The 27,739-nt window shown below is 37.2% G+C and overlaps 1 protein-coding gene across 2 annotated transcripts in view; it reads left to right on the top strand.

The window, feature by feature from the left end:
* Positions 1 to 27,739, top strand: part of MMS22L (MMS22 like, DNA repair protein) — a 90,965-nt gene that overhangs the window by 13,105 nt on the left and 50,121 nt on the right. For both annotated transcript variants that reach the window (XM_074538532.1, XM_074538533.1), the window contains exons 8-14: positions 833 to 963; positions 4,242 to 4,355; positions 5,400 to 5,579; positions 11,659 to 11,721; positions 17,601 to 17,720; positions 18,135 to 18,355; positions 20,759 to 21,268. In XM_074538532.1, coding sequence (XP_074394633.1) covers positions 833 to 963; positions 4,242 to 4,355; positions 5,400 to 5,579; positions 11,659 to 11,721; positions 17,601 to 17,720; positions 18,135 to 18,355; positions 20,759 to 21,268 — 1,339 coding nt within the window. The remainder of the gene's footprint in view (positions 1 to 832; positions 964 to 4,241; positions 4,356 to 5,399; positions 5,580 to 11,658; positions 11,722 to 17,600; positions 17,721 to 18,134; positions 18,356 to 20,758; positions 21,269 to 27,739) is intronic.

Here is a 27,739-nt window from a genome sequence, read left to right as displayed (position 1 = left end):
GAATTCAATATTTATTTCTAGATAATATTCTGAGTTATAATGCAGTCATGTATCTTTGTAAGAGAAAGCTCGTGATTTTTAACAACAAAACTTACTAGTCAAGACGGTCATATCTCTACTTACATTATCTTGCATTCTTATGTGCTTAGAATTTCCTAGGTTTTTATCTCATTCTGTAAAGTGTTCTGAGTGGAAACTTCACACTGCTGAGACCAGTGGCAGGATAGTGGATTCAGGGCTTCACATTGTATTTACTGGAATAAAACACAGGCACACTCTACGTATTGTGTGCTCCACTGATGTCAAGGGAGATGCACTGTTGAAAAGCTTGTGGGATAAGATCTTACAGCCTCTTAACTTCACCATTTTATCTGTTAATGCCTACAAATGCTCAAGTTGGAACATGATCACGCCAGCTTTCTACATCAACACATCCAAAGGAAAGTGTTAGACCTCTCCAGAATTGTTTGTCATCAACTTGCAGATCTGCAAAACATGTCATGATTCCAGAACATGCGCACTGCCATGTGACAAAGAGGAACTTGCAGATAAATAAATCTTTATTCCTCTGCAAAATCTGTGCCAGTAAAAGGCTGTAAAGTGCCAAGCTTTTTTACTGTCAACCTGAATAATACCAGATTTCAGTGCAATGATGGAGATTAGCTTGAATTTAGGATGAGCTTTCTCACATGAATTTATAAATTAAAATTACATACAGGTCAACAAGCCCATTCTAAAATATATGTATATCTTAGAAGAGAAATCCTGTCTGTTTTATGTTGCTAGAACCAAACCTAGAACTAAACAATTCTACTTTTCTTTTGTATTTTAGGACAAGTTGTATATGCTAACCATTTCATTAATCTAACTGGAGAGAATCTAACCAATATCAGTTTATTTGAAAAACACTCTGGAAATCTCGTATCTGATTTAATAAGGTTGGCCATCAACAAATACACAAAGGTAACTCTTTTTCCTTATACAGGCCATGGGCAGTTAGATGCTTTTACTGGGAGCCATATGAATTGGGTATTGCAGCAGTGCATGGATGACTTCTTAGTGCTTAGTTGTAAATGTTACGTATGGCTTTGTATTTCCATGTTTTAAAGAGTGTTATTTGTTAGGAGCTCAAATTGTGTTATATTTATTCATGACCATCTGGCAGTTGAATGAGACAGTAATATTGAAATGCACTGTGTACAGAGCAGAAGTGAGTGCCACATTTTCTAAGTTCAGTATTCCAGGTTTAATGCCAAACATGGCACAGTCTAAAAGGTTTAGATAAATGCAAAAAAAAAAAAGTCTTTTCAAACTCTGAACAGGAACAAAAAGAGGATAACTCTAATCCTGGCAGTAAGCTAACTGGACACTTAGAGAATGTCATATTACAGTTTATTGTTGCAGTGTGCCTATTCCTACCACCTCATCTTTCTGTTAGAGCACTTTTGCATTTGCCATGGGAAAGCTTTTCTGTGTCTTCTCTTTTCCTTTTTCTTTCCTTCTATAGCTGCAGTATTTTTCTCACTTGTTTTGAGCACTTCAGAGCTAGAAGGTCATAATAGCCCCATATAGCAGCCAGTAGAAGAGCTGTGTAATCTTTGTGTCATTGTGAAACCTGCTTTAGATGGACATGTGTGATCCATGAATTCAGGACTGAACTCTAAGAAAAAATAGCAGTGACCACTGTATAATTTGTTTTCCTAGCACAAAAGCATAAGAAATAGTCCCTCTTCTTCGTGTTACTTTTGAGGATGGGGGAAATGGCTGTACTAGCCTTTGATAACTTATAAAATACCTTCCTGTAGAAAACTGTTACTTTTTAAAATCAGTTTTGATCTATTAAATTCAGATAATACTGCAACCTTCTCCCCTAACAAAAGGCAAATAGATGAGAATAATATTTTATAACAGAAAATTCAAATAGTATCTATCTGTTTAACACAGTACTTGATGGTAGGCTTGAAAATTTCAGATGATAAAATGACAGATTCTACATCCTTTCACAGAGCCATGTTACAAAGAGAGAAGATTGTTTTGCCACTGATTTTTCTTAAGCTTTCTCTAGGCTTGGACCACATTGCTTGAATTAGTTCTATTTGAGATTAATTTCTGAAGTGAAGCTTACACTTGAGCTGATGCCTCCTATAATATACAACCTTTCTGTCATCCCATAATGGAAATAGCATTCCTCAAAATTGTTCCAAATGCAACTAATACCCCTAGTAGGTGGTACCATCAGCTCATCACTAAAACATGTCCTTGGGCTTTTGGCTGAGAAACATTCATGAGTGCAGCTCTTAACATTTGTGGATATCCTTGGAAGGAGGGACATGAACTCCAGCATTCCAGACTCATATTTTCTTGGGCAGCTCTGATTGGTTTCTTGGGCAGCTCTGATATCAAAGTGCTTGACTTGGATCACACACCAGTGTGCTCTGAGACATGTTTGGCAGAGAAATATATATCTGTGGATGTCTTTCTTCTGTCTTTAGCAGTAACACCTCTGGCACCAGAGCTGTATTGTCCCAACAGCGCCACAATTTTGGGTATTAAACATTCTTACCAAGACACTGAAATGAGGATGTTGTGAGAGGAAATGGGGAGTATCTCTGAAGAAAGCAGTTATCATGGCTATCCTTAATCTAAGCAATATCTATATGGTGTCTTGCTTTGATACTAGTACCCAGACTCTGTCCTGAATGGATATGCACATTTTCATATTTCATATTTATAATTCATATTTATAATTGAAATTATTTAAACCTGTATGAAGCTGTAGTTGTAAGGATATTCTAAAGGTGGATAATAAATAAGAAGTTTGCATCCTAATAGAATATTATACAGATTTGAAATGACTGGTGATATACTTGTTGTTCCAACTGTGAAAGTGTAGGTTTTTAGTCATTCACTCCCACTTCTATAATGTCTCACACAGCCACTTCTGTCACTGGCATTGCATATTTTGATTTAATTTTTCATTTGCACTGTTAGGTTTCCAAATTCAGAAATTATTTTAAGTCCCAGTGTGATTTGAGAATAGCTGTGCGTGAATGGATCAGAAAAAAACATGAGGATATAAAAATTCAGGCTCCACCTCATCAGATGTGGATGGCTAGGAGTTAGTTGGCTAAACTAGTCATCTGAGGTACTTTTTATTGTCATGGAAGGATTGCCCTGTGTTTGCTCTAGAGAGGTGTAGGTTGATTATTCAAACTAGGACTACTCATTGTTTAGGGATAAAATGAGTATAAGCTGCTTTGTTTTCCCTCTTTTCTTTCTACATTTCTGCCATCCTGTCCTTGCTTGAAGGTAAAAAGTGCTGAACTGAGCTATTTAAGCAAAGCTTTTCTCCCAATTTTTGCCACTTCTGAATACTGTTCAGTGGGTTCATGTGTCTAAGGACAGAGTAAGTGAAGTTTTATCTATAGTATGATTATTTCAAATACAGGTCTGGTAGATCTTAAAATCATTAAAGCATACAGAGTTTCTTTATGTATTTAGCACTTCTTTTTGCTGTTTTGTTTTGTTTCACAATTGAGAGAATGTAAAATTGAAAGATGAATCACAAGAACACTATTTTGCATTTGAAATGCATCAGTCTGAGTGAATTTTGTTAAATATGGAATAGTAATCAAGTAATGTACATGACTTGAAATATGCTGTTTTCTGCATATTAAAAGAATGCCTTGCAGTAAATTTACCGAAAAGCAGATTTTGTGAAATGTTGTGGGAACATTAACATCCTCATCATGCCAACAACAACATATTCTACTTGCATTATGCCTAGTCATTAAGGATTTTTCAGTTAAAAATAACAATAATAGCTGGTAAATAATTTGAAATCTTTTTCTTCTCAAGAACATCAAGAAAATGTAATCAATCATTTTCTTTTCCCTACTATCAGACAATGAATTAGTATTTATTGTAGCTTCTTTTCATTTAGGACACGGAATGCCATTTTTGTGCGATTAAATAATGTCTGAGGGTGGATCAGAAGAAACTAGGAAATAGCACAACCTATAATTTATGTAGAATTAGGAAAGAGTCTATATTGTATGAGAGAGATGTTTGGGATGTTAGTGAAATAATGCACTTTTGAATGGGTAATTCTAACTATATTATTTACCTGAAAAAACACCTCTCAAACCAAACAACCAAGACAAGAAGAAATGTTGATACATAAAACACCACTTCAAAAATTAGCACTTCTGTGAATAATTTTATTCTATATTCTCTTTCAGGTGCGACCTTCTGAGGCTCTTGCCAGTAGCCACTATTCCTGTACCTGCATTAAGGAGCTATGGATTCTACTTATTCAATTGCTGGACCACAGAAATAAAGGGTCTAATACAGAGGTAAAGGAAGAGTACTGTTACATGTGCAGTCACCAGATGTTCCCATATGGCCATGAATGCACAGATCTGATCATAGAACTGAACTCATATTTGCTCCAGGATTTGCATGCCAGCTGTGCTACCTTGGGTCACTGTCCTGAAAGTGCATGAAATCCTGACTCTAGGTTTGCAGTGTGCTGTTGGGTTATGACCTAGGGCATTGACAAAGAGCGCTCCTAGTGCTAAAGAAATCAAAGCAAAGGAATATACTGTGAAAGTTCTAATACAAACAGTGATGTTTACCTATTTTTAAAAAAAATTATGTGCAGTTTCTGTGATATGTCATGCAGTGAGTCACCTCCAGGCATTAGAAACATGGGTACAGTCAGAACAGTGATCCAGCTAGCTCATGTTTGTCTTTGTTACCAGGACCCAGCTAAGGTGGTTGAAATGCACATGCAAAGAAGTCCCAGAGAGCTTCCTTAAAAGAAGGAAAGATAGGCACAGGCTGTAAGAAGTAGTAATATTGTGATATAGGCATGGGTCTGAGTCAGTGAGAATTAATCAGTTTGTCAGTGCTGGAACAGACTGTGACAAAACAGGGAACTGGAATCTGTTTGCTGTCTTTTGCTGTCTTTCAGATTGATTCTCTACCACCTACTGTATTCCTCTTGGTTAGGATATTCTGACACTAGAAGTTTTCCAGAAATATATTATAACCACTCTTCATTAAGGAACTCTAATCTTTCTATTGTGAGTGTTGGGGCACCATCCTGTCTGCATGTCATCAATCCATCAGCTTGTAGTTTTGCCTGTGAAATATTGCACTGGTGGCCCAAGCTTGTCCTTTCACATTGCTTTCTACTGACATTTGAGAGAGGACTTCTAAGGTAGCCTTGAGTTTTCTGTGGTAATACTCACAACTGCTTTTTTTATTTTCTTTAAATGACTGTCATCTTTCATTCTTTGTAAAAGCAAATTTATAAATAGGACAGTGTTGTAGAGAAAATTAACATAGGTTTTGTTATTGGAGACAGTTCAAATTACCTGTTGCATTTTCTACAGTGTTTCTGGAGCTTGGTGAACACAACCTTAAGGAATATCTTTGAACGGCCAAGTACTTCTGAAAGTGTGTCTGGGTTTGACACAGTTCAGTGTAAAGACCCACTGAGTTTTAGCTGGTGGATGATGAATCATCTGGCACCACTCTACCAGTTTGACCGTAATGGCAATCTAGATGAAAAGGTGGGTATGCCTTTTTCTGAATACCTAAGAGTTGTTGTAATTGATTTTGATCAATTTTTTATTCTTTTTGTTGACAGGAAACAATTCATTTTGTAATGCAGGAATTTACATACTCCTTAAAAGAAGTTGTTTTTTATGTTGGAAGTGTTAAGATGTGTTTTGTACAAGTTGGTAAATGTTCCAGGAGCCCCAGACATATCCGTGTTACATACCAGATATTCAGTAGAGAACTGTGTGAAGTAAACTTGAAATATCCCAACTAGTCAGTAGCACATATACTTAATGATGTAGCATATGTTTGAAGATTGTCTGCCTGTAGCATAAATACTTCACTGGATTTCTTGTTTTAGGAATTGAGCACATGAGTTTGTGGTTTATGAAGTATAAACCTTAAATGCTGACTGTGTAATTATTAATGCCACTTATTTTTCTAAAGTAATAGCTCTGCTCTGGATAAATTTAAATCTAATTGCATTACCTTTGCATCACAAGATGTATATATATTTGTCTATCCATCTTCATTTTATGTTGGTATGCTACCAATAGACACTGTCTAATGACTTGAATTCAAGTTTTGGTTTAGGAAACTTGCACATGCTGAGGCAATTCATCCATTTTGAGATGTATAAAAGTGGACAATTTTTCTTAATTGTCTATAGAGGAGGCTTGTTAGAAGCCAATGAGGTGGATGAGGACCCAGAAACTGTGGGGTTTGGGGTGTTTTTGGTGTAGTGTGTTTTGCTTGGTTTTTTTTCCCCCAACAGTGTTTTTTGCACTAGGGAGACTCTGGTCATGCTATCCTCTGTCATTTCTCCTTCTGTTCTTCTATGCTGTTACTGTTAATCTATTTTTCTGTTTGTTTGGGTTTTGTTTGGTTTTTTTGTTTTGTTTTTTTTTTGTTTTTTTGGTTTTTTTGTGGTTTTTCTTTTATTTTGGGGTGGGGGGTGTTGGAGGTCTCTTTGTTTGATTTTTGCGGTTTTTTGGTATGGTGGCTTTTTTAACCTTCCGGCTGCATTGCCCATATTCCCTAATTTTCCAAGCATAAACTGTGTGGCATCTTCCACAAACTGGGCTTAATTGCCCTTTACTGTGAATTGTCTTTAACTATTTGTAAATTGACAATGCATATTAAAACTGGAAAGGCCATACCTTCTTTGTGTTAAAATTGGTACTGTGATTTCCATTCCTGATTTAGGATGAAAGTTTAAAACCTGGAAATGTGTTTGTGAACTGCAAATCTGTAAGAAGGGAAGAGGGATCATGCTGGTTGAGCAGTTTTGATAACTTAAAATCCCTTTCTTTGTCTTTAAAGGCAATAAGTCTATAAATAGAAAATTAAAGAAAAGTGTTGAAATTTTGAGAATGCTTACAATTCTAAGTAAAATTAGACTTTCAAAAAAAAATTAAGAATTACTTGGATTTTCTAATCTGCAAATTTATTTTAAGAAAACCAAATGTAGCAAAGGTGTGTTAATTCAGTCCTTGAATACTTCAGTGAAAAACTCATGACCATGTCTGTTTGCGTGAGGGCGTACGCGGCCCTAGATCCGGCTAGCACGAGGGGTGGGAAGGCCAACGCCCCTGCGCATAAGAAGCCAGCCCCCCTCGGCGTCTTGGCCTCAGGCTGGGCTGGAGGAAGAGCTCGGAGTGGCGCACGCGAGACGAATAAGGAGGTGAACAGTCGGTTTATTGGGTGATCCGGAGGCACCAACAAGGAGGGGCACCAACCAGCAAAATGGCCCCGAACAGGGGGAGCGACAAGGTTTTATAGGGAAGGGGAGGAGAGAGGAGGGGAGCCCAGCTATCCAATGGGGAAACTCAAAGGGAGGTACTGAACATAACTGACATACACCAGAAACCAACGAATACAAAGTAAAGGAGGGGCCCCGGGACCACAGCCAACCACAACCCCCAGAGAGGAGAAGGTTCTCGAAACCTGGGAGGAGTGGGGGGTGATTGACTGTGCCCAGGGAGGAGAAAACATCTACTTATAAGGTGGGATGAGGGAGGAGCGGTCCTACAAACTGTAACATTAGCAACTAAAAATAGCATGGTAACTAGGCAACTTAACTGGCAAGGAGGCAGTGGCGGGAAAAACTGGGGAGAGAGGAACCATTTACAAAGAACAAAGGAGGGTACAGTGCATAAAATGGGGGAGCAAACTGAGAAACTTAAAACACACTACAACATCTGTTCACTGGGGATGTGGGATGCTTAAGCTTCTTCTATTTGCCAGTTTCCAGATCCTTCAGGAGGCCATGGCAGGCTGCTTGTTATCATGTGGCCAAGTGAAGCAACTTCTTGCACATTGATACAGTGTAAAGTTGCAGACCAGATTGTTACACTGAGGGTTGTCCCAAGCCTCCCTTGGCTTTGCATGTTGCTGCCTGGTGGGGGAGAGGGACACAGTCCAGAGTGGATTATAGACGGATCTTGCAAGATAGAATTACCACAGTGTTGCTTCTTAGCAGAATTTAGGAAGTGAGAAAAGGTCATTCCCAGGTGGAATACAGAAATCTGTGTGAAGCGCACATTTATACTGTTTCTTATATTTAATGCCCTAATCCAAATACAGGGATACTGATTACTTTTATCATTGGGGCTTTTTTCCTGTATCTCACTCTGATAGATACTCTGTATTTATCCTCATGAGAGATTATTTTTTTGCCCCAGGCAATGTATTATTTACATAAGCCAAAAAAGTAGAATGAGAAAAAGGATTCCTGTTGTTCTTATTTTAAAATAGGAATCTGAGACACAGTGACAGGAAGTGACTTGCCCAAGATTAAATAATACTTTTCCTTTAGACCCCACCTGGGAGAAGAGAATTTCCAAGTCTTGATTTGTAAATCTTGAGACCATCCTGTGCATGCTTCTCTTGATGTTTCCTGTAGTCTTTGTGTTCAAACTGTTAGCTCTGCTTTGCATTTCTGAGTTACTGTGAGTTTGTCCAGGGATCCCTGTTCTCATACAAAAAAAGTGTTATCAGTAACATCAGGGCCTTTTCACCCACCACAGTAATATAATCTGTCATGTACAGTTAATGGTAACCATCCCTTGAGGTCCTGTTCCCCTCCTTGAATTGCAACCTAAAAATATTTTTTGAACATTATAAGGTAAAACAATCTCTGATATGAATTTGTGAAGTCAGCACAATTACATGAGGACTCTGTTGTCCTGTTTTGTTGATTAAATATATGATGCAATGGCTTTGTGACACATGCTTTCTTTTAATTAACTGATCAGAGGTGGGAGTGTGATGTGTCATAATGATGGTTATTCATGTGCTCTGTAGCAAAAATTGCCTCTAAGCCTATGTCATCTGTGGAAGATTTTCAATTTTTTAATGTGGTCTGCATGGCTGTAAGGTTGTTATGAAATCTTTTAAAATTCCAAATAGGTTTCAGCCTTGCTTCTTTTTATTTTTTCCCCCTTTAGCTCATAAAAAGTGATTTCAAATATGCAATGATTCATATATATTGAATATTTATTTCACATACATGAAACCACATTTTTAAACTAGAAACTTTTGGACAAGTTTCTTACAGACTGTTCTGAGAGATGTACGGTACGTGTCTCTTTCAATATTCCCCTGTTCAGGTCCCACTTCACTCTTCTGAAAAGTAGAATTTGTATATTTAAAACTCAGATGGGACCTGATGAGAAAATTTGTCACTTCTGAACATTGCAGGGGTCAATTTTAATATCCTGTAGGCTAAGGTAATATAGGCAGAGTTACTTGGGGCTAAGAATTCTTGCCTTTGAATAGAATAATCTGAAATGACTATGTGGCAAGATATGCAAACATGGACTTCCAGCTAAGAAGCCTAATATGGCTTTTCCAGACACTCAGCTGTTAGCCCTTGCAAAAGTTTCTTCCTGCAAACTCAGCTCAAGATTTTGGTTTTAGCAGCACTTCTATGCTCTGTGAATTCTCTGGGTTCTGTTGATTTCTAGGACTCTCTTGGGGTGGAGGGAGGATGTTTTAAGACACGTGGTTTGGAGTCAAAGATGTAGGTTCTATGTATGTTTTGACAGTGACAGATTGGAAACAATGGTAAACAGGTGCTGTGCCATATTGCCAGTGCAGTAGGGAATAATGTTTGGATATAAATCTATTGGGATTTGAATGAAGCAGGTCTGTTAAAATATAGATACAATTGTAACTAAAAAGAGTGCAGCAGGTGGTTAGTGTCCTTCTTTCCTGAGTTTGGACTGAACTTGGGTGCACTCTTGTAATCAATCCCAGCTGGTGTCAGGAGTTTGCCCTAGATTATTCCAAGATCGTGTAAGGTGATCTGCATACTGGAGACAAGCTGGAACTTTGGCAGTAAACACCTGTTGTATAAAACATGTGTCCTTGGTCTATGGTACTGCTAAAAACATGTTCTAAGCAGGCTGATTCAAACATTCAGTGCTCTCATAGACATTTAACTCTAATCTCTACTTATTGCTGCCAAGACTGGCCTTTTAGCAGTTCCTTAGCTTTCCAGGAACTCTGCAGTAGGGTGTTGCCCGTGTGTAGGTATTCTCATAACATCAGGCTCTAAAACACAGTCAAAAATTGAATGTACCTAATGGCCAGATTTGTCTGGAAATGCTCATTGTTCCTAACCCTGGGTTTACCTGTTATTGAAGTGCTGCCTTTACTCCTTGACTGTCTGTTGATGCAATGTCCTCCTGACACGATGCTAGCTCTGGTTTCATGATACAGAGCCTTTGGCATCACTAACAGCTTAAATCCTGTTCACCACCCTAGGCATGACATGCCCTCTGCTGTTCTGGCACAATTTTTGGTCTCCATTTCCTGTGACCTAAGTCAGGCCCTATTCCCTTTTTTATTCTTTGTTCCTCTCTTGAAGCTCTGTGTTGATTCCCTGTTCTGGCTCAGAGTCCCCCAAACAGAAGTACCAGAACAACTGAGCAGTGGCATGCCATAGCTGTGAGGGCAGAAAGAGGAGCTCAGAGTGAGGAAGAAGCAGTGGGAATTTCCTAACTGATACGTGTCACATTCCTGAATCATGAAATCACAGCTTTAATGTAACTTTCTAGAGATCTGTCCTTTCATTTATATTTGTTCCATAAATAGTCTATGGCCTATGCCTTGCTATCATGGTCTGTTTTCAGGATTCTCTTTTTCCTGTGGTGTAAATGTAAAGTCACCAAGTAGTCAAATAGTGTTGGATGAGTATTAGTGCATTTTTTAAAAGAATTAATTTTTTAAATTATTTTGGTACTTTCTGGAGTTCTGTGTGAAACTGTCACCAAGCCACACCATTAACCAGTTTAATCAGTAGCAGAGGATGATGGAGCACAATGGTGTTGCTGCTGGAAAGTAGTTATATTTCAATTACTAAAGCATAAAATGCTCTTTATTGTAAATTCTAAGCTGTTGTTTAAAGGACAGCTATCTGCAAAATAATGTACAAGGCTAAACAGCTGTGGTGCTGGAGGGAGCAAGTAAGGCAGGACAATGATGGGAGTATTATGTTCACACATCTGCTTATCTGCAGAGGCTATATATGTAGCTGTATGTAAGAGATGATGGTTGAATCTCCTAGAAATGTGTGTATATTGGCCTTGTTGCCTTTTTTTTTTCTCCTGAGAAAATGGCCTTAGTTGCAAAGCCTTTTACCCTTTCCTGCTTTGCATAAAGAGATGGAAAAGGAAAAAGCAAGAAACTGTGAGATTATTATACCTTTTCTTCCTTCTTACTCCTTATAGCTTCCTTTTTACAGAACATTAAAGAAAGAAACTGTAAGGCATACTGCTTGGGCTAATAACAAATGCCTGATTCTTTTGCATCTCCATTAAAAGTGAAAGTTGGGATTGCAAATGAGCCACCTAAAGTGGTTCAAGTTGTATGCTTCTTATTTTTATTTGCTTTCTGAGGGCTAATTTTTAGGACAGATATCAATTACATTCCTATAACAGAAAAGCTCTTTTTGGTGATGACTACTGTATTCTGTCATAAAATTAAATATTTCTAGAAATATTTTGTCTGCTAACTTTTGTGTTATTACATAGTGTTTCCTGTAAGGGATACAAATGCTATTTCATGTTGATAATTATTTTTCAGAAACAGAAGGAATCCAATTGGAAATTTGTGGAGGAGCTCCTTAAAAAATCCACTGATGCTCAAGTAAGTGTATAAAGGAAAGAATAATGAACAAGGAAAGTGTCAGGGATGCTTTCAGGAAAAGACAGTGCATGAAACAAAGTCCAACTAACAAGTGTATTTTTGGAGTTGTAGTGTTTTTATCACTGGTAAATGAACAACCTTGACATAGCTAAACTATGACAGTGTACAGTTCCCTCCTTGTTAGCAGTTCCACTTGCTTTAAAGTGCTGTGCTTGATGCTAAATTGTCAGATAAAGAAAAAAGATAATTATCCTGGAAGGGTAGTATATGACTTCTTAGACAAGATGTATTCAGAATAAGAACTGGATGCTTAGAAAATGTAAATCAGATACTGAATGTAAGGATATCAAGTTGAGGAGACATGATGAAGGAGATAGTCAGTTGCATTGAAAATTCAGCTATATCCTCATCACAGCGGGAAGGTGACTTGCCTTGCTGAGCAATTTGTCTTACAGGCTTGAATCAAACCCTTACTGATAAGGTTCTAGTTTCTGAGCACTCATTTCATACCTTATCATTTTTCTTTCTGCAGAACTGTTAATGCAATGCTTCATGGCCCAGAGGTCAGAATTGACCTCCTTTTAATATGCTTTTAAATATGCTGTTCATCAAGTTTTAAAAATAAGTTACATTGTAGCTCTCTAAATTTGTTCTGAAGTTGCATGGCACAAATTGCAAATGTTGTATCGGCAACGCCTGTAAAAATAATTTCTTTATTTATGTATGTTTAAGAAAACAATACACATGTTTATCTTTTCATTTGGTATATGAAATTAAGAAAAATCCTGCAAAGTTCTGTTTTTGAAAGCAAAAGGGGAATCAGTTCTTTCCGTTTTTTAAATTATATAACTGTCTTGTTCATGGAGTAGCAACAATTGTACTTAAAGCTGGAATGCAGAACAATACTTGTTACAACTTTTTGACAAGAAAATAATTGTGGCTGTTAGGAGAATTGAAATGATAGCATGAATTTTCAGATTTCTAAACATAAACTCTAATGTTTGGCTACGTAGTTGTACTTTATCAGCTTAAAAGATTAAGTCTTTTTGAATGATTTTATGGTATATGACAAAATACAAATTGTGCATATACATTAAAACCCCAAGTGATGACATTACTTATTGGATGTTCTTACCATTCTGTGAGAGAAATTGGAGAGATTTAGATAAGATGCATAAAAACTGAGTAGCTTATTAGCCACCTTCCTGTTTGCATCTTCTGTGTGGCAGCAACGTGAGACACACATTTGTAGTTAATGTTCTTTTCTTCAAAATAATCCCCTTTTCTTGTGAGTGTTTATTGTTTTGAATAAAGATTACTTTGAAACAGAACATACATAAAATATGCAGTTTTTTATGCTTTCAATAAAAAGGAAGTATTGAACTGTAGATAGTTTAGAAAGGCAGTTAAGTGGCCAAGTTCAGAAGACTTGCATATTGGGTCAGTCATGACAGTAATATGAAGCAAATATGTTTTAAGTTCCAACAGCAGCCACTGTTGGAATTAAAACAAACCCTCATTTGCCAAAGACGTGGTTGTAACTATTACCAACCATCTAAGGAGCCATCTAGTTGATTTCCTTTTTTTATGTGTTCATTATTTTTTCTTGCATTATGGAGTTAGCTGCCCAAGGGAAGTGCTCCTTGGGGAACATTAATTCCTATATGTGCATGCACGAGTGAATGGAGTACTTTATTAAAACACACATCCTGCTCCCTATCCCTGCACAGCAGCCTTCCTGACAGTGTCTAGGAAGGAGAATTCTTTTGCCAGTAGATATGTCCATCTCCTCTGCTGATCTGTCAGCTTCAAGTGGCCACTCCTACCTTTTATCTTATCCTTTTGCATCTCTTAAGTATTTTTGAGTCCAGAAAATGTAGTAATGAGATGCACAATGAGATATCAACAAGTCAGTAGTGAAATGGAGCATTGAAAAGTGGGAAAAAAGCAAAACTGATAATAGTATTCTTTGAATGAACAGCAGGACAGAAATGATGATACTGCCTATTAACACTTGGCATGACTTTGTTATTTAATCCTCTCTGAGCCATCCTTTTCAGCATATAGCCTGTTATCTACTGAAGATGCACAGCTATTGCATAAATTAAAAGAAATAATAGTGCTGAATTATCCGTTTGCTAGAGAGGGCAGGAGTTGGTAGTTAAAAACCTTCATTTTTAGGTATATGGCAACTTAAAAACTAACCACATTTAGTACTATGCTCATCAGCCTCATAATCTTGTGCTTGTTGCTCCCTAATTTCCCTATAGCTTGTAGACTGCATGCTCAGAAGAATGGCAATTTACACTGAATGGGGGGGGAAGTGAAAAAGAAATGAAGTATGTGTAGTTTTGTGTGTTCAAAAGCATCTAAAAAGGGTTCAGAACATACATTTGTAAGGTAAATTGATAATCTCCTAACAATGACTGTTAAAGTCTCTTCATGTGAACTTCAAATTCTATACTGTGAGAAGATGGTTCAGTAGGTGTTGTTGCAGCCACCGAGGGTACCAGAGCATCATGAAGCAGCAGAAGCTGGAGTTAGCTTTAGCATCCTTAGGACAGCTAAGTATTGGGACACAAAAATGCCTACCCAGTGTTAAATCCGCAGCATTTTGGTAGTTTCAGTAGTTCTGTTGTGTTTAGTGGTCCACATGTGTCCGGATTTCTCGGCTGTTTGAAGGGCCTGGAAAGGCCCGGGGTGGCCTTGGGGCAGCCGCGTATCAAAGGACGAGAAGAGGCTTCAGTTCTTCTTTCTGTTTTTATGTTTATTAATTGTTTATCTAAAAGATTTTCTTTCAGCCGAACAGAGCTCTGCTCAGCAGTCAGCCATGGGCACACTGTCTGCCCTCCAGGCAGCCACTATCTTTATACCCATTGTTACGTGTACAATATTTATCATTTTTCCCCAATACCATTTATTCTTATAACTCGGTGCACTCTCAGTAATAACCAATCCAAAAGTGCCACCATCACCAAAGAAGATGGAGGAGAAGAAGAAGAAGAAGAAGGACAGGACACACCCCAATTCCTCCATCTTACTTCTCTAAACCCCCCTGTACATAAATCCTAAACCCTGTGTCTCACCCTCTAATTAACTAATCCCTTCACCATTCACCCCGGTGAAGCCCTCATCCTTGTCGTCTCCTGTGTAGGACCAAAGTCCAGCCACCAGACACTTCTGGCAACATCCCAGGACTCCCGAGCCCCCCAAGGTGGTCTCGGTGGCTCAGTACCTCAGGACTGAGATCTTGAGATCCGACACACATGCAGGCAGCAGAGAGCCTAAGGCATGGTAATCCAGGATATGCTGGATTTTGGGTGTGATGAGCACCTCCAGAAGATGGTCCAAATGAAGATGGTTGAGGGGTGCCCCGACAATGCCCTGTTCCCAACAGGAGCTGCTTTAAGATTCAGTCAGCCTGCTGCTGGGCAAGGGAAAGATGTGAAGGTGCTGTTCATCCTATGGGATCAGTAGTGATGGGACCCAAAAGCACCCTGGGAGAAGATAGGAGCAGTCATGGATACCTGGGCAAATATAGTGAGCTTCTGCCTTGGGTATATGCTTTCAGCTTCAAACAGTTGACCAACAGCTGAGTTCTTCAGCCACAAATTGCTCTCTTTTAAAGTTCCAGGGAGATAAGAGTTGAACAAAATTGCTCATGTGAAAAAACTCCCACGTCTATCACAAAAAAAGGGCATTTTTGGGGAAACTAGTTGTACGAGGTGTTTCCTACCTTTTCTGTAATTTGGAATTCTCATCCAAAAGAAGAAAAAAAGCTAGTTTCCAATTCTTTTTGTACTGCAAAATGAAAATTGTTATAGTAGTAATATTATCATAATTGTATTTGTCTACTAGGCAGCATCAAACTGACTAGATTTATGGGTTGTCAGTATAAGAGGAATTTGTGTTTATGAAGTTTTATTGTGAGAATCAAAAGCTTTTTAGTTTGCAAGAGCTAATAGCAGTCTGTCTTATTAGACTTCTCATTTTAGAAAATAAATGCTTTGTGCTGTTTCATTTCTGCCTCAATTTTGTTATACTTTCACTGTATTTTTTGTTTAATTCTGCCTTAAGAGAGATAGAGAAGTATTTCTTGGGTTTCTAGGAAAACCAATTTTGTTACTACAGTAGGAGGTCATAAGAGAAAAATGTTGTGTTTAGATAGTACTATCATTTTGATAGTATCAGGTGTTCCTCCCTTCTGTGATAAATTAAAAGCTGACTACCTCAAGAGTTCTGATAGTATTTCCAGCAGTGCAAGAGACCATTTTAAGCAAAAGAGCAATGAGAGAATCCATTAATCCCAGGGATATTTGAAGTCTCGATACTCTTTTATATTAAATTTGAGATAAAGCCTTCAGTGCTATCATGGTTTTGGAAACTGTTCTAAAACTGTAGTTGGACAGATAAATAATGGTTCAAATTGAAGATGCTCAACTGCTGTGTTTATTGTTGAATTAATTTAACTGGAGGAGTCATTGTTTGTTGAATTAGAACCTAAACATAACCCTAGATTCAAAATACAACTTCAAGACTAAGCATTCCCTTTCTGTGAATTTTTGAATGGTGTGTGTTTTGGTTTTTTGTTTCATTTTTGTTTGGTTGGTTTTTTTGCAACCCTGTAACTGGGTAGATCCCTATAGAGAAATAGGTCTGTTCAGCTGTAGGATTTTTTGTTTTACATCAAGACTCTTGCTTTTATTCATTAAAAAAAGAGCAGCTGTTCTGTCCCTTGTTTTTCATTCAAGATTGGGTTTTTTTTGGGAAGTCTGTTTAATTAATAGTTACATCATATATTTAAAAAATACTTGAGTATCACCTTTAATTTTTAGGCATATTTATTACACTTGAATTACTATTCTGGATATTTTTAATGAGTCTTTACTGGAAAGTTACTTTCCTATTTCATTGGGTTTTGTATCTTACATGTAATGTCTTGAATATATAATTTTCTGTGACAACTGAAAGTGTCTTTTCAATTTTCAAGTTGTTTAAGGAATGTACCACTTTAGAAGCCATATGCCCTACATTAATTGTTCATGAGAAGAGAAGGCAGATGTGGTTAGAAGTTCTTGTGGGTGATTGCATACTTGTTTGCAGTGTTGTGATAAAGTGTAGCAAGTCAAGTTTTCCACAAGAATGTATGGCCAGGTAGAGACAAGTTCATGACTTAGACTCATTTGTGTGGCATTGAAAGCAGGGAAAAAAACCACTCAAAGACATAGTAGGTCATAAGAAGTAGCACTGTGAGTAAATCATAGAATCATGTAATGGTTTGGTTTTGAAAGGACCTTAAAGGTCATCTACTTCCCACACCCCCGCCATGGGGTACAGGTGTTAGACTGACTCACACATGTAAAAATCTACTCTTCAGACAACTGCACACAAGTTGGTTCATTAAACCACTTTTGCAGGCAGTGGAGACAATAAAGCCTTTATGGGAATTATCACCCTAAAGTAGATGCCTAAAATAGGCTGGGTTAAACACATGGTTTTAGTTAGACCTCTTAATATCCTACCTCCCATAAAAGTTCTGTTTTGTTGTTACCAAAAGCTGGATGAGAATAATTCCACTTTCATTATCCCACAATTACTACCTGAATGCTTCACTGTGTTCAAATTGTCCTATGAACCTTTTCAGAAGTCTTTTCCAGCCTAAATGATTCTGTGATTCTATGATTCTGGGATGAACCAGCATTGGCCGTTTTGCAGGGTGCAATTGTCAGCTTTTATCTTCAAGTTTGCTGCTTGTATTAGAAGATGCATTTACTCAACAGTATATAATTAAAAATATATTTTATATTAGGAGATTACTTATAGTCTGTTAGTTCTGGTTTTATGTATCCTACAATTAATTTCTTACCTTCCTGTTTAAGGCTGGTGTGTTGGAGGAACACTTACGAATGCACCTTCAGTGCTGTTTGACTTTGTGTAGTTTCTGGGATTTGAACCTATCTGTTGTTACCATACTCTGGGATTATTACAGCAAGAATCTGGTAAGTAGATGAATATATAAAAATGTAGAATTGCACATAGGCAGTCCTTGATTTTTGGGGATTAATTCTGATTTTCCTGTAGCCAAGCTTGATTGCTATACTTGTGTAAAACTACCTAATCAATGACAGTATCCTTAAATTTGCTCTGTTTGTGTAATGAAATCATGTGTAAATTTGTTGTGGTCCATTACATTACGAAATTATAGAATATGATAATATATTTTAAGTCCTATTTTTCATCAGGACTACAGGTCTTGTAAAAATACTTTGCACACAGTTACAATGCATTTTTATTGTTTTAGCCATGGTAGGAATATATCCTTTTGTTCCTGTGAAGGAGTGCATCTTACTGCCTTTGTAATATTAGCATTTATTGTTATTTATAATATTTTCTGTTTTCATCTATTTTTTTAGAACAGCTGCTTTACTGTTCCTTGGCTTGGTCTGAAGGATCTGGCAAATATTAGTAAGACTTCTTTGTCAATGCTTGAGTTGGTGAAACGCTGCTGCTGTGAACAGCAGGTCCCTTCTCTGTACAACTCCAGCAACAGTTACTTCATTTTCCTCAGCATCTTGGCACGGATTATGAAAGAAGAAAACAATGGTGTGCATCCTTGGAAACAAATTAAAGGACGGTATGGATGCTATTTAGTTTGTCACATTTTGTAACAAGGGTAGTGGGGAGGGCACTCTGCTCATGACAAAATAAAGGGGGTGAGGGATCCAGGGTGACTCATAATTTGAGGAAGCAGTTGTTCCCTCAAGTTTCTGTTGCCAGCTGAGGCTGTAACTGGGTCCAAAAATCACCTTGGCATCCACAGAGTGGGATGATTTACCTCGTCCCACTGGCCAGGAATTTGGTAGACTGGCAACCAGTGCAGTGGTACAACCCAGTTGCCAGACAGATAATGTAATTAAAGCACAGAAATTGTGTTTGAGCACCATTTAAGCCATGTGTTGTTCAAGAACATGCAGACTGACACTTGCTACACCTGCATTTTCATTTAAATATTTTCTTTTCAGTGGTTTTCAAAATTTCTCATAATATTTTTGTGAGGATTTTAATATTTCACTTAATCTTGGAACATACTAATTAAGTATGTTACTTACTTATATAAGTCAGTCATGATATAAAAAAACATAAAATATATAAGCTCTAAATGAAATTCTTGATGTTTTAGATGTGTACTAATCTGTAAGGCTTTTCTTATAGTAATGAGATAGCAATTGTAATGATTAGTACAGACTTGTTAAATTTTTTTGCATTAGATAGAGAAAACAGAAATAGTTCTGGTTTAGGCTTTTGTGGGTTTTTTTAAAGATTTTGTTAAGTATTAATATAATTAATTAAAACTTTATTGAACATTAGTAAGATCTTCATGTACACAAGTAATGAACATTAAAAAATGCCCATGTGTATACACACCTTAGAAAGTTGTGGTGTTCTTCTTCCAGAAAAGAAGAGTTATCTTGGCTATCAGAAAAGACCAGTATGCCTAATGTCTATGTACACTTCAGGAGTTTAGTCACTAAAGTTTGGCTTTATGAATCACTGCAACTACACAGAAACAAATATGTTGCTGGATTCTGTTTCAGTGTCTTGCTTTTTTTAAAATTTTAATTAGCCCACTCTATTCTTACTGAAATAAAATTATACTTACAATTTTGTGCTCTTATAGCTTGTTACTTTCCCTAATTTAAGAGGGGGAGTAATAACATACAACACATAGTGCATCAGTCTGCTGAACCAGTTTTCTTCATTTCTACCTTGAAAAAATCAATTACACAAGTAGCAAAATTTAACAGCCTGCAGCTATGATTTTGGGATGAACTCTGTTTTCAGTAGCTAACCAAGCACTAATTGATGCATGAAAAACATAAATGCCTGTCAGTAGTAATTTACTACTAAACAACATTAATTGGATTTGCTGTAATTTTTGGTGGCTAGATTTGATAACCTCAACACCACTTCCAACTATTTTCTAGGTGACGGAATAGGAAAACAGCATTTATGGATGTTTAACTACTGTAGGTGGAACTTATTTTAAATTAAAGGTGAAGGATATACCTAAAGTTTTAAACACAATAATCAAAAAGTTATGCCATTATCATCTTACTCCTCTGTTGTAGGAATGGTGATTTTTAAATAAAAGTCCACATCCAAGCAAAGGTCCCAGGAAAGATGTCTTTGTGTAAGCTTTTTCCTTTTTGGCAGCCACTTTAAAGTTTCAAAGTTGCAATGCTTGTCACCATCAGCTGTTTATGACTTGAGCATTGTCCTGTCAGCAATGCAGAAAAAGTTTCATAACATCTTCCTACCTGGAGAGACATTTCTCTTGCACATGCCTCAGTTTCTCTGTTTTCTTTCAAACCTGTCCATACCATAGGTGAGCAGTACAAGTTGATACAGACTTTGGCAAAGCACTGTGGAGAAAAGGGATTTTCCAACAGAAGTCTTCCTTTTACTGCAGTGCTGGTTTGGTAGGTGAGACTTTGATCACTGCAGCTGCAGCACTATAGCATAATGGCAGAAACCAGTAGCTGATTTCCAGGTGGAAATGAAGAAGTTTCCAGGAAAGAAGCTGGTTTGCTGCTGCAAAGAGATGCCACTTGACAGCTCCCTTTCCTAGGAGCCCTCATGGGCTAAACTTGATTGATTTGAAGGTATATAGGGAGGACATCCATCACATAGAGAGTAGTAGTATTAACATTGTAGAGTAGTAACATTGTGCTCAGCTTGGTACTAGAGGTTGGATAAGGGGGAAGGGCTTGGTTGCACCTCCAATTGGAAACAATGTGTTCTTTAAATCAAAAGCAAAAACTGAGAGCGTGTTTGTTCCAGTAATCATAAGAGTAATAAGAAAGAAGAGTATTTAAAATTTAAGGGTTACTGGAAGGGGTTAACCATAAACTAAAAGCATGAAAGTGCAATTTTAGTCACTCGAGAAGATAGAAAATTGCATACTTTAAGAAACTTTCTCTTTCCTGTTTTTTTTTTTGTTTTTTTTTTTTTTTTTTTTTTTGTTTTTCTAATGTAGAATTTATTCCAAGTTCCATCGGAAAAGAATGCAGGAGCTGACAGAGGTGGGGCTGCAGAACTTCTTTAGCCTGTTCCTCGTGCTGGCCGTTATTGTGGAGACAGAAGATATCGTGAGTCGGGTGCTGGATCTTTTGGATTTCCTGACTCCATCCTCCATCACCACGGCTCGGAGGGCTCTCATCTGGAGAGGTCACTTTGCTTTCCTTTTAATTTATGTTGAGAAGAACATGGACATCAGTGCCCTGGCCGAGAAAGTCTCAAATGCTTTCCGTGAGAAGGCAAAGGAGTTTTTAGTGACCAAAAATGACCACACACAGAGACAAAATCTCTGGACTCTGCTGTCAACCTACATTGATGGGGTGCAGGAAGTGTTTGAGACCAGCTGCTACTTGAGCCTTTCTGAGGAGAAGTTGCTGAATGATGGCTTTACTATGCTGCTGCCTGCATGTCGAGGAGCTGAGCTGAGCATGGTGCTGAATTTTCTTCAGGTTGTTCTAGCCAGACTTCGGTAAGTTATTTGGTTAAGTTGTGGATTTAGACCAACATTTTGTTTTTAGGGTTATACTGTAGTTCCTATTATTGTTTTTACCAAAATTGTGTAAATGGAAAGAGAAATCTCTGAAGGGCTATGAATGATATGTTAAATTTCAAAACTCATCAATACTTCAGTGCATACAGAATCTTTGAAATGTTTCCTTGTTATTTCAGGAGATTAGGTTTGACATCCTGATGTTTTGTTATGAATTAGTGTCTCTTTAGAAAGCCATCCAGTTGCTTCTATTTCAGAAAATACCATCTTTTCTATGGTAAAGGAAAATTGGAAATTATTGTCTCTGCTAATTACATTAATTGGAGGGTGTTGTTTTTTTGGTTTTGTTTCTTCATTGAATGTGTTCTGTTTTTTCAGACTTTTCATTCTATTTTTTTTCTCTTTTACCAAGGTTGCATTCAAATTCTACAGTTATGGGGATTTAAATACTTGTCTGGGGTTCGATAGGAAAGAAGGAAATCATATTTTACCACTTTCAAGCAATTTTGCTTTGATGTACTAGTTCATTTTTCAACATCCACAGTGCCCTTCAATAAGCATATTTTTTTCTCTACTGATGCCTTTGAGAAGCAGTCCTCCAGTTTGAAGCCCAAACTGTTTTTTTTTTTTATATGATATTAAGAGGTAGCTATTGATCTGCCATTACTTCAAATGTGCAAGACTGAAATATGTGTAAAGAGCTGTGGAAGAGTACATAATAGGAATTCTGAGGCCCATATGCAAGATCTCTCTTTAAGTAGGTTCTTTGTTATTGTCTAGTAGTTTGACTGCAGCTGTCAATAGCTTATAGATCCAAAGACAACTGTTTTTCAGGCAGTCTTTTGAAAAAAGATGAAGCACAAAACTAAGTTTAGTTGATTTATTATTTATTATTTGAGTTCAACTGAATGTATTTCCTGGAATAAATTGGAGACTTCAAAACTACTTTGACATTTTTTCTATTAGCTAATAGACAGCATTTGTTGTGTTGTTTTTAAAGATGAAATAGAGAGAAATTTCAGAGTGGTGAAAAAATTGCCTATTTTTATAACTTGGCATTATTTTTAAGATTTCCAGGACTGGGGCTTATGTGGCCCTCTTGTAACACAGAGAAGAGGGCATGGAAGTTCAATCTAGACTTCTCAGGTCATCACAGACAAGGTACAGGACAGTATTAGTACCTTTTTTTGCAAAAAGTAGTTCTGCTGAAATATTTGAATTACCAACATGCTCAAATAGTAATTGGTATGAGAGAGATTTTTAGAACCTTGCTTTTAACAGTTATTTCAGTTTCTTTATTTATACATTTGGTTACTGCTACCACCCTGTTTATCCTATCTTCAGAGGAATTAAATTCCTTAACACTTATGATGCACTTTGATCTTCAGGTTGTATGGAACAGGAAAATGTTAGTGATTTTCCTGCTTTGACAGACTCACTGAAGTCAATCAGTCAATCCCCTGTTGCCATGCAAATAAAACAGCACTAAAAACATTTTTTTGGTTCAGAATATATGTATGACTTTGTGCTAACCAGATGCTAAAATGTTACTGAATTGACCAGACTGATTAGGCCTGGTCTATTTTCAAACTCAGAAAAAGATGAGATGCTTGTTTTTAAAATCCAGGCTTGTATAAGATAGTATATCATACATACTTTCATAATATGTATATACTTATACTTTCATAAATATAATTTTTCCATACACTGTACTCTCAATAATTTTATAACTGTATGACAGGGAATTTACAGGTAGGAAGGAAGTGAGATCACTGATTAAAGAGACAAGCAGCTCCCTCTAGGCTGTTAGGAAATAATAACTTCATATGTTACTTTCTGTTAACCCCAGATGATGGCTCACAGGAGCATTCTTTATTGCTGATTAAGTAGCATTATGAAAATACTGACTTGGTTGTGTTAACTAAGTGCCTCAATATTTAAAGCTTTAAATGTCAAATAGTTTTAGCAGTCCCCTTTAACATATCTTGTTGGATTGCTGGAATCTCATTCCAGGTTTCCCAATTGTTTTTATTTGAGAATATTGTAAAAATTCTAGTCTTTCAGAGTGAGGTGTAGCCAAAAGCTCTTCTTTAATTATAGCTATTCATGCTGCTGTGGTTAAGGGTCTGTCAGCATTTCCATTATAAACCTTTATTTTCAAGGGTTTGTAACATAGCAGTGAAAACTTGCTCTGGGCTAAAACTTGGCATACAAGGATTTGAAAGTGCCCTTGTTTTCTTTCTTTCTTTTTTCTTAAAAGACATCTGAAAAGAGACCCCACCTTCACTATTTTTACACCACAGTGTTTTAAAATAACCCTTTCCAGCTTTTTGTTGTGTTTTTCTTGTCTTCTAGAAAAGTACAGGTAGCTTTTGATTGTTGTGTTTACCTATGGTTAGACTATTTTAAGTAAGATTTCTTGAACCAATTTTTTTAATTGATTGTTACCATATTGATTGTTTTGTGATCCATATTTAAATAGAACTATGTCTTGGCAGGAGAATTAATTTTTATCAGTTTTTGATACATGTTGAGTGGGTAATTGGAATCAAATGCTACTTGCTGGCACTTGCAAGTATTTGATCTTCATAGTAAGATTCACTGTGAAGTGTAAGATTTGTGTTTTAATACATTCTCCTTTTAAAAAGCATATAAAATAAGCAGTAAATAATCAAGAAACTCCCCTAAACAAAACATGAAGTGCTTCCTTCCTATGTTTACTTATTCTGCTTCTAGCTCAGACATAAGTTTTTTTCCTCTGTTTCTAGACAATGGTTTAAAATCTTTATTGTTTTGTTTTGGTTTTATTTTCTTTTTTTTTTACTGAAAGGTAAATGCAGGATGTTTGCCCATGTGTGCTTTCATTTGTTCCAGATCTCTAGCACTATCTGTCATCTCAGTGCCTCATGGCACAAAAAGAAGCCCTGGGTTAATAAAAATACAGGCATTAAATAGATTTGACAGAACTTGCTGTAAAAATGGATACAAGGCTCAGAGAAATTGGCTGTAGGTGCTGGCACTGCAGTATGTTATACTTAAAAGAAGTGTTTGAAACATGCTAAAATGTCTTGTATTGTAATGGGGTATTGCTTTGACATGAGCTTTCTCTTATTATTGTCATCCTGGCATTTGGGTTTTGTTGAGTGTTAGCACAGAGTTACAGACTATAAAATGTGAGTAGATATCCTGCTGTGCTCCAAACATCTTTGCCTAGTTTCAGGGAGATTCCTGTAGGGGAATTGAGATTCCTGTAGGAGAAATGAGAACTATCACTAACCTAATACCATAATAAGTGGTAATTTTACTTTGAAAACCATTTTTGTGCATTTGTGCCCATTGATACTTTCTTGCTAATTTTTGAAAATTTCAATGTATAAATTTTATAAGCTCTTACAGCAATATTGCCCAAGTAAACTGTCTCTAGTAGAAAGTTACATTAATAATTGGGCCATGGGTAACAGGAGAACTGAATGTTCCTATCTGAGTGTGTTTAGCCTTGAGGTTGTGAGAGAAACCACAATAGGAATGGATTATCCAGTATATCTTTGCTATGGAAATGTACAGTCATTTGTAATTTTTTTTTTGAGTTTTACTTGCCATCAAAACAGCCTGTGGGAAGCTTTTCTGAGACCAACAGAAGCATCTCTCCCCCTCTCTGTTACTGTGTAAGTCAGTAGATAAGCTCAGGAGGAGAATAGAAAGGTCCACCCTCCTTCTTTTCTTCCCCCTCAGGGGTTATAGTGTTAGTCTTTGTAAAATCTTTTTTCTGATGTTGAGCTTCTGAAAACTGTATTCAGAAGAGTTTGGAAGATCAGGAGTCTTCACTTAGCCATCCCATCCTGTGAGGATATTTAGAGCTGCCAGCTGTGATGTCCTGATAAGCAGAGAAGGCAACTCTGTGACTGAAGCACTGAACTGAGAGTCAGAAGGTGTTAGCTTAGCTCTAAGATCTCCCACTCTTAATGAATTACTACTAAAAGTTGCTGTGAACTTTGTTCACCTGTGTGAAAAAAAGGAAATAAATCCTTCCTTTTCCACTTGGCAGCAAATATCCTATGCCTGGGGAGCAAGCATGCCTTGCTATGCTATCTTGAACCATCTGTTAAAGTATTTCTACTGGTTATTTTTGAAGTTCAGGTATTCCATTAACAAAACTGGTGTTTAAATGAGTGTAATGAAAACCTAGTCTCTAAATGCTCTCATGCATGAGAAGCAAGCACAGATTTAGAAAATAGCAGCATTTTGAGAGATTTCCTATGTCTAAATCCTTAAAAATAATCTGTTACCACCTTCTGAGCAAATAGTGTGTGTTCTTAGCTGCAGTTGTTGCCTTAAGGTGTGACTCTGGTAATTAACACTGAATTTTCTTTTCTTCTTACTTTGAGGGATTTGAGGGTTTTTTCAGGTTTTTATTGGAGACAAAAATAATGTTTTACAAATTTACAAATGTATTCTGACCTTCAAAGCTGACTAGCTAAAACTAATGTGTGTTTTGATTGTTTCTCCTCTACTCTGAGAGTATTACTGTGTAAAGAAATGAAATGGGACAGCAGCAGGCACTGGAAATGTGTCCCTAAATACTTTGCATATAGAAAGTTCCTGTATATGTTTGTCACTGGTTCAGGTTTGCAAGAATTTTCACCTCCCCTTCTCAATGCCCATTTTCTTGAATCAGTAGGTGGACACATGGAAGTTGAACAATTGATTAACATTAATTTCACACTGATGTTTAGGATGTAATAAAGAGCATCTGCCTTGGAAGGAGGGCAGCATGGCTGGAAGGCATGTCCTGTGAGGAGTGCCTGAAGTTTTGGGGCTTGTCTGGTTTGGAGAAAAGGAGGCTGGGGCATGACCCTTGCTCTCTGCAGCTTCCTGAGAAGGGGAAGTGGAGTGGGATGTGCTGAGCTCTTCCTGGGCTCCACTGACAGGACATGTGGCAATGGTTCAAAGCTGCACCAGGGAGGGCTTAGACTGGACATTAGGAAGCATTTCTTTACTGAGAGAATGGTCAGGCACTGGAACAAACCTAAATAACTGGTTGTTACTCCAAGCCTGTCAGTGTTTAGGAGGCAATTGGACAATACCCTTAATAATTTGCTTTAGCTCTTGATCAGCTCTGAATTACTTAGGCAGCTGGACTAGACGGTCATTTTACATCCCTTGTATTAAATTAGAATATTGTATTGTAATAGAATATTCTATTCTACTGTTCTATTCTAGAATCACTTTGGAACGAACTGAAACATTAAAAGCTATCAAAAAACTGACTTTTTTGGGGTATCAAATTGTTGATACCCCAAAAAAGTCAGTCTTGGTGCACACCCAAAGCTAAAGAAATTCACTCAAGTCTAGTACTCAGACATGAATCATAAAGATACACAGTTCAATCCCCTGTGCTACAGATGGAAACACTTTTTTATTCCATTGTATCCATTTTATCTTCCAAAAATTAATCCACATAAGCTTTCTGTAGCCTACCTGACAACAGTACAAGACTTCTGTTGTGAAAGAGTAAATCCATGAAGAAAAGAGTAAAACCATATCCAGGTGTACTGAGAGCCTGCTGCTTGGGACCCTGCAGTTGTTTAGAGAAATATGTGCTCCCTGAAGGACATAAAGCACAGATTTGTTTTCTGATGGAAGTGTCTCACTTCTGAAACTATTTTCCCTAAATTAACTTTCATCTCGGTTTTCCTTTTATTCTTCACATGAGGTGTGAAAATGGCTTTTCATATGGAGTGGTTTGGTTTTTTTTTTGTTGTGGATGTTAAACAAAAGAAATATTTTTGCCAATAAAAACATTATATGCAAGTAGCCTTCTAATCTCTTAATTTTGATTGTTTCTTCGTTACCTTACAAGATCTATATTTCTTCTCTCTTTAGGATATCTCATGTCAGATTTAAGGCTTATTTAAAATGAACAGAAAGCTGAAGCAATTTTCTTTATTCCATTTCAGTCTCCTAAGGCCTATTTCCCCCTGGTGAGCTCATAGCAACAGGGGGGTTTAAGGGAATTCAGCTTTCTGCAAATTAATGTCTCACATCATGAAAATTCAGGACCTTTTTTTTTTTTCTATGTCTTGAAAAAGTAATACAGTGAGTGCGAGTATTATTTCTTGCCAGCGGGTGGAAGATGAATGATTTTGTCACAGTTTTACTGCTTGATGAGCAGTGTCCTGAGGGTCAGGCTTAAGTCTGTGTCACTATGCTGCTCATTACTCTTGAGCTAAATAAGGGCTGATTGGATCTAAATTGCCTAGCACATGGGCCGCAGATGAGCTCAGTGAGTAGGGGATGACCTGCTATTCAGGCTGGGAGTAACCCCGGTGTGCAAATGCTGCATTAGAACACCGTGGGAGAATGAGAGGCTACCGACCGCTGCCAGCAAAAGAAATCGAAATGTAAAAACTCTTTGATGCTGCAATGTTAGAATTTGAAATGTAGGAAGTG

This window comes from Zonotrichia albicollis, chromosome 3 (assembly GCF_047830755.1).
Source record: "Zonotrichia albicollis isolate bZonAlb1 chromosome 3, bZonAlb1.hap1, whole genome shotgun sequence".
In the NCBI taxonomy this organism is placed as follows: domain Eukaryota; kingdom Metazoa; phylum Chordata; class Aves; order Passeriformes; family Passerellidae; genus Zonotrichia; species Zonotrichia albicollis.
Note: the sequence above shows the minus strand (reverse complement) of the source record. Positions and strands in the feature narration are given on the sequence as shown.